At 39.7% G+C, this 7,914-nt stretch overlaps 1 protein-coding gene across 1 annotated transcript; it reads right to left on the bottom strand.

Moving 5' to 3' along the window:
- Positions 1-633: 633 nt before the first annotated feature.
- On the bottom strand, positions 634-2,086 carry LOC107099832 (trace amine-associated receptor 1-like). The gene has a single exon (XM_015398106.1). It carries the CDS (start codon positions 1,975-1,977, stop codon positions 1,036-1,038), a length of 942 nt encoding a protein of 313 aa, XP_015253592.1. The 5' UTR covers positions 1,978-2,086; the 3' UTR covers positions 634-1,035.
- Between the last annotated feature and the right edge of the window lie 5,828 nt (positions 2,087-7,914).

Here is a 7,914-nt window from a genome sequence, read left to right as displayed (position 1 = left end):
AACACTTTATTTGTATTTGGTTAAAGTACTCTGTTTTACTCTGTAAGTACATGAACTATTTGGATAGAAAGGTAGAAAGGAATTCTGCAGGGTCTTAAAAAGTCTTAATTCTTAAAAAAAACTAAAAAGACTTAAATTCACAAAATTGTTGCGTTCATTTCTTAAATTCTTCTAAAAAATAGAAGTAGTGCTGCTGTTGTCATGGTGAATTGCAAACACTTATTACCAGAAGGCAGCAGTTCTATGCTTGAATTAAATCTATTCTTAATAGTCACTTTGAAGCCAAGTGCTACCTGTACTAATGCAGTAAAACACACAAAGCCTTTTCTAAAACCTTGCATTTACTTTAATTAGTTCTTTGCTGTCTTTGGGTCTGACCCTTTATCAGAAGAGAAGTTTTGCTGGATTCTCTAACCTCTACACCACATGTACAGCACAAATGAGACTTGCTCCAAATGATGTGTCCCACCTCAGATGTCTCATGCAGTTATTTAAGAGTAGAAATAAAGCTTCAAACTTTAGCTGGCTTTATTGGTAGAGAAATTATCTGTACAGATTGTGGTAGAATACATATTCAAGAAGTGAGAAACTGATTATAACTTTATTTCACAATTAGAAAATGATGTCATCAGATGAAAATGTCAGGTTATATGCAAAATATTAAAGTCTCGACTAAAACTTAATAAAAAAGAAAATGTACTCCAAAATAACAAACTCAAGCAGATGAAACACTTTCACAAATCCATTTTTTTTTTCAAAATCACATGTTTGAAATTGATCCTTACATTAGGTAATGTATGTTTGTTAGAACAGTGCTTCATTCTGTCAGTGAGAATATCCTCTTTGACGTATATTTACATAACCTCAAAATGGCTGCGCAGGCTCAGTAAATAGGAAATAAGATTGAAATTACCAGGCTTGTGTATAATCAAAAACTCTCACTTAGGCACAAAGTCTTAAAAAGTCTTACATTTGAGTTCACATGAATCTAGACTGATCCTACTAGTAATTAGAACTGATTAACACTTATTCACATCACAGCTTTGTACTGGAAAAATCAGCTTGAAATATTTTACCAGATATAATCATTTCAAAAGCATGTCTAAACCAACTGTAGAAGAAAGCATAAACCAGGGGATTTAACATAGAATTGGACCATCCAAGCCATTTAAATGCTTCAACAGCCACAACTGGTATTGTGAATATTCCCATGCTGTATAAACCCAGTGACAGAAAGAAAGGAGTCCAACATATGAGGAAGACTCCCAGCACTATAGCCAGAGTTATGTTGGCTTTTTTCTCCATCTTACTGAGAACTGCTTCACATTTTACAGAGTTCCTGATGCTCCTTGCTTGCCTCTTTGCAACCATCATAATCTTAAAATATATTGTTAAAATTATAATTGCAGGAATGTAAAATTCAAAAATCGTTTCAGGACTAAATCCCTTTGTGGGTGTAAATAAATCACACCTCTGGCCTACAGTTTGTGGCGTTATCCCCCGTACTATAATGCTAATAGCAAGCAGAGCAGAAAGAGTCCAGCTCACCAAGATCATAATCAAAGTAGCACGAATGTTCATCTTACTTGTATATGTTAAAGGATGACATACTGCATAATATCTGTCTATAGATATACAGCACAAGTTTAAAATGGACGATACACATAGTAATATATCCAACAAACCTCGAGTTTTACAAAGTAAATAACTAGAATATCGACATGAAGTCATAGACAGTATTGTGCTGAAAGGCAAAACTAAAGCTCCAACAAGCAGGTCAGTCACAGCCAGGGAGAGGATGAGGTAGTTTGTTGGAGTGTGCAGCTGTTTGAAGTAAATGACAGAGATGATTACAAGAAGATTCCCACATATTATCAGAAGTGACAAAATAACAGCAAAGATATTTAGTGCATAAGAGGTCACAGTTTGCTCAGGTAGCTCTGCTGATTTATTACAGAGTGACTCTTCTTGAGACATATTTTCAGTCTGTAGAGAAAAAAAAGTAAATTTATAAAACAGTATAAAGAAAAAACAAATTAGCGTGCTGCTATATAGTTTTACTAAAAGAAATGTAAGAGCTCTGTCTTTCTCCCTCAAAACTTAGTATACGTGTAGAGAGCTGTCCTTTTCTCAATGACTGAACAACATACTTCTGTTATCATTCTATGTAATATGCTGATTGGCCTTATGTACCTGTTAGTGGGTGTGGCTGGGAGTTTTTCTTCTTTTTTTTTTTAACCAAGACAGGCAGTAGAGAAGGCCCTAATCATACATTGCAGATAGATTTCATAGAATGGATAAAGTGTAAATAAAATTACTGAGATTCAACATAAAGAGGTGAGATAGAATCAGTAAATGAGAACCTAAGCATGACCTCAGCTACCAAGTCTATACTTTTCTTAAGATTAACTTTAATGTACAAACTTTATCATATTATACTGAGGTATTCATACCTTTCTTCCCTTCACAGGAAATACAGATGTCCAAATTGACGTTAATAAACATATGCTTTTTCCTTGAGATGCACAATTAGATAAAAGAGCAAAAAAGAGTAAGAGTACCAAATTACAGGCATCCGTTTCACGAAGCAGGCTTACTGAAAACTCTAAATTTTCTAAACCTGAAATCAGGGAAACTGAGTTTTCCGTTTCCCAAAGGGATTTTACTCAACCTCTGTTTCAATCCCCAGAGATAACATGCTAATAATGTTGTTTTATTTCCTGAATCACTCAGGATATTTCTGTCATAGTTTTGTCCATAAATAAAAAAATCATTTACTAGGTCCTTAGACTCACTGTTTTTTTAAAACAAACATTGCAAGTACAATTGACGAGGATCTTATTAAAGAATCAGCATTTTCTTCATCGAAAATTAAATATTTAAAGGGAGAGAATTCTACATCTCCTGTTGACAGGATATGAGATTTATTTGTCTTTGGTTTGTTCAATATGAGCCAAATGTGGATCATTTCACTTTTATTTATTTATTTATTTTAACAGTAGCTACATGAAGAATTGTTGAAATTATTTTCAGATTCCGCGTAAATAGAGCAATTAATTGCTTGGGGGAAAAGGAATTACTTTATGTCAGGACTCCTGTCTGTGTGTTTGTGTTCCATGTTTTTCCTACTTCCTCCACCAGGAGGCGTCTGGTTCTGGTCCACCTCCTCACACACCTGCTGATGGTTTCCTCGTTAACGGAGTGTTCTTAAGCTGCTGACTACAGCAAAATCCTGCAAACTGGATTTTTCTGACCTTCTCTCCCTGGAAGGATCAACAGAGCTTCAAGCTGAGCTGAGGTTACAAACAAGAGGTTTGGACCCACTTTCCCCAAGAGATCGTTTGAGCTTCACACTGAGAAAGGGATTCATCTCCACTACGACCCGTTCAAGTACCGCAGGAAATCTGAGTGGCAGTCAGCTTCTCAGTTCACCTTCAAACAACCGCATTCTGGGTAAACCCTGTTCTGCCCTCCACCAAATCAGACAAACACTGGAACAATAGCATACAGACTGGAGTCAAGATTCAACAACTTCTCTGGAAACGTGAGTCAGCAACCAAATCCTCTTCAAGTTCACGGATCAAATTTCCCACTGAGCCTGAACTAATCGTGTTGTCTTCCCCTCACTTTTCAGTTCCGGTTGAGCAGTGTTCAGAGCAACACTTCTCTCTGCATTATCTCTTCAATAAAACCTGTTAAACCTTTTCTCCTGGTCTCCCTGTTTGGTCTTCAGCATTTGGGTCTGAACTTTAGTAAAATCATGACACTTTAGGGTTAGGATTCATTAAGTGATAACTTACTGAGCCTAGTGGCACAAACTGAAGCCATTTTATGGGATTGACAACTGCTAATAACTACCATTTGTTGGTATGCTAACATCGGAAGCAACTGAAAACAGCCATTTAATTTTTACTGTGTATCAGGGAAGAATCAAACTAAGGAGGAACCCATGAGATGATGCACAGGTTCTATCCATCATAACGCTTTAAGACTTTATCCTTACCAGCTGCCAGATGATTTCACCTAAATGGAATACATTGATCTATTGCCATTAAAGAAATGAACTCGTAATGTTATCGTGGTCACAACAGGGTATGGAAATCAGTTTGGATATGTATTCATTTTTCTGAATATGTATTTCTGCTACCTGAGAAAACATTTTTACCTTGTCAAAATGACCATTTTTGAAATGTTTTTTCTCCCTGTCATGAAAACAAAAAGAAATTTCATTTTGTACACACTGTACACAAAAAATGACAATAATCATTGTCTACGTGTAAGTCTAATACTATTGGGGATTTTCTAATGCTGCTAATGCTGGATTTTCTTTTTTTAATTCCTTTTAATTTAACCCAGTATGTCAGCACCATTTTAATTCTTCTTAACACTAATAGAGTCTCACCCTTCAAGTTTAACAACGAATTTATGGGAGTTGTCTTAACTGCTCCTTAAACCAACATTAAGTAAGTTTTCAACCTTCAATAAATATTATGAGCCTTTAGCATGGTTTTAGTGTTTGAGAGCCAAGGTTTGTCCTGAAGAAATTGGGATGTGATCAAATTAGCTTCTTACCAATGTAGAGCAATGGGAATGTTTACAAAGAATTATGTGGCCAAATAAAGTTGTATTAGATTATTTACCTAAAGAGGAACCATAACATTTAGTAAATTGATTATTTACCTTCTTGAGTAAGCTATATATTAGCAGACATGAGGCTTCGCATTAAATGACGTTCGGTCATAATTTGGTAATCAAAATGTAATGAGCATTTGAGAAAACACATAGAAGTTACCATAAGATTAGAAATGAAATAAAATGTAATTCCATAGAATTAAGAGACAAGAGAATGAAATAATGAAAGGCACTGAAAACAGCACGTGCCAACTTAAACCGTGCCATCAGATCAGCAAAGTAGAACCACAGCCAGAAAATCCAGGATCTTTTTCAAAACAGCACACATGTGGAAAGGCTTTTGGATGATCATGGACTACAACACACCCTTCCCCCCGGTAGATGCAGCAAACACTGACTTCCTAAATGAACTGAACAACATCTTTGGAAGGTTTTATGCACTAAACAGCATTCCAGGAGTGAAAGCCCTTCCACACCAGGGGGAGGAGGCACTAAAATTGGACGTAGCTGAAGTGAGGAAAACTCTAAGGAGAGTCAATCCAAGGAAGGCCACAGGGCCTGATAACATACCTGGGCGGGTGTATAAAGAGTTTGCAGATCAGCTGGCTGATAACCTCACAGACATCATTAACACCTCACTGGTCCAATCCATAGTGCCAGCATGCTTTAACTCTGCCACCATTATTCCGGTCCCAAAGAAGCCTCAGGTCACCTTGCTAAATGATTATCTGCCCGTCGCACTGACTCCTATCATGATGAAGTGCTTCAAAAGGCTGGTTAAAGAACACATCGTCTCCAGTCTGCCGCCAACATTTGACCCGTTCCAGTTCGCCTACCGACAGAACCGCTCCACTGAGGTTTCCATCTTTGCTGCTCTCCACTTGAGCCTGGCACGCCTGGAGGAGAAGAACACCCATGTGTGGATGCTGTTCTTGGATTTCAGTTCAGCTTTCAACACCATCATCCCACAGCATCTGATGGGCAAATTGGAAAAGCTGGGCTTCAATACAACTCTTCGAAATTGGCTCCTAGACTTCCTCACCAACAGACCTTAGTCAGTCAGGGTCAGACAGAACACCTCTGATGTCATCAGTCTAAGTACAGGCTCCCCTCAGGGCTGCGTCCTGAGCCCCCTGCTGTTCAACCTGATGACACATGACTGCATCCCCAGGTTCACCACCAGTCACATCATGAAGTTTGCAGAGGACACCAAGGTGGTGGGCTTGATCAGTGATGACAACGACCAGAAAAAAATAACAAAAAATAACAACCTGATCCTGAAAGTGGAAAAGACGAAGGAGATCATCTTGGACTTCAGGAAGAACCGGCCTAACCACGCTTCACTGGTCATCAACAGCTCAGCTGTAGAGGTGGTAAACAGCACCAAATTTCTGAGAGTGCACATCAAAGACACACTCATCTGGAAGGTAAACACCACCTCACTGATCAAAAGAGCACAAAAGCACATATACTTCTTGCAGAAGATGAGGGGAGCCCATCTGCCCCCACCCATCCTCGCCACCTTCTACAGAAGCACCATAGAGAGCATTCTGACCAGCTGTCTCACTGTGTGTGGAGGCTGCAGCATCGCAGACTGGAAGGCAAGAAGAGTTGTAAGAACAGCAGAGAAGATCATCGGGGCTCCTCTTCCCTCCATTAAAGACATTTCATCCCAGTGCTGCGTGTCCCGAGCCTGTAACATCATAAATGACCCCTCACACCCCCACCATGGACTATTCTCCCTGTTGCCCTCTGGGGAGAGGCTTCGAAGCATCTGATGCAGGTCCAGCAGATTCCATAACACTGTCTTCCCCACTGCAATTAGACTGCTGAAATTTTTGTATAGTGGGTTATTTTATTTATAGAAAAAATAAAATAAAATAAATTTATGTTAGAACTGTAAATATACATTCATATGTTAATATTACTCTTTTTTATATATATTTTTTACTGTTTTCAAGCCTGCACTTTAAAAAATGAAAGTCTAGAGCTGTTTTAAACAAAATGTATTTTTCTATACACTTGTGTATACAAAATGACAAAATAAATCTGTCTAAATCTGTCAGCTTTATTAGCTTTATAAAACACCAGCTCAAACATATCAGCATAGCATACCATGCAATCCACCTTGTTAGCTTTGTCTTTACTCAACCGTAAACCCTTGAAATAATCCAGAATCATCAAAGGAACAAATTATTTAGCAAAAAACTCTCCCAAAAGGGGGTTCATTCTCCCAGCCAAAAAAAATCGTCTGTGGTGTGGTGTTTTCTGTCCTCAAACACCATGGGGCGTAAATGCCTGTTTCTGGCATTGGGTGGGGATCTGGGAAATTGAAGAGTCTGGCCCCATGCTTGCGGGGGAGCTGGCTGGCTGGCGTGGCTATTCGGCAGGAGGGATACAACCACCATGCCACAATGTGAGGGATTGTATTTGAGTCAATGAGTCAATGCAGTCAACTGGCCTTCATTAGATAGAAAACTTTGTATCAATTTGACTGGATGATCTGGTTGAACTGTAAAGTGCCTTGAGATGACATGTGTTGTGAATTTGGTGCTATATAAATAAACTGAATTGAAATTGTACCTAAGCTTATAGGGTGTGTGTGTGTGCCTTGCCGCCTACCTGTCCTAACCCAATGCATGGCCTGTGACTGCAGGTGGGTGAGGGGATGCTTGTAGGTGTCTGGCGCCAGGGCTATGGGGGCTGGCGTAAGGTACTTGGCCTAGGGAAATGGACTGTCTTGGTTGTAATTGCCTGGAAACCATGTCTATGAGAGGACCATATGGACGTGGGGAACTGGAACAGCTGTGGCTGGCTGGGGGTGAGGTGGGCTCTTTGGCTGATTTGCTACCTGCTGTGTGGGGGTTTGTGGTTTATGGGGAATACTTTGGGGGGAGTTCCTCCCGGGGCTGGGGCTAGACCTGCTACACTGCTGCTTTCCTCCCTTGGTGGTACCCTGTCCCAGCTCCTTGATCCCAGACCCAGCTCAAGCTGCCTGCCCCTTTACCCCACTGGGGGGGTCTGGGGATCTCCTCTTGTGTCTGTGGACCTGTTATCCCTGGAGCCACTAGACCCAGGTATGTATGAGGAGTGTAAAATATGTTTACCTTATACAGCCAAGCTCTTCCGGGCTCTTTATTTTCACGGACCTCGGAGGACCCAGTCCAGGTAATAATAATAATGATGCATTTATTTCAAAGGCGCCTTTCTGGACACTAAAGGTCACCATACAAAAGATAAAAAAACAATGGCAGAAACAGAGTTCCAGAGACGGGTGGCACA

Source organism: Cyprinodon variegatus, unplaced genomic scaffold (assembly GCF_000732505.1).
Source record: "Cyprinodon variegatus isolate N-32 unplaced genomic scaffold, C_variegatus-1.0 Scaffold911, whole genome shotgun sequence".
Taxonomy (NCBI): domain Eukaryota; kingdom Metazoa; phylum Chordata; class Actinopteri; order Cyprinodontiformes; family Cyprinodontidae; genus Cyprinodon; species Cyprinodon variegatus.
This window is presented reverse-complemented; position numbering and strand designations above follow the sequence as displayed.

Excerpts from the sequence above, each read along its gene's own strand:
- LOC107099832 (XM_015398106.1), bottom strand. The coding sequence starts at position 1,977 with ATGTCTCAAGAAGAGTCACTCTGTAATAAATCAGCAGAGCTACCTGAG.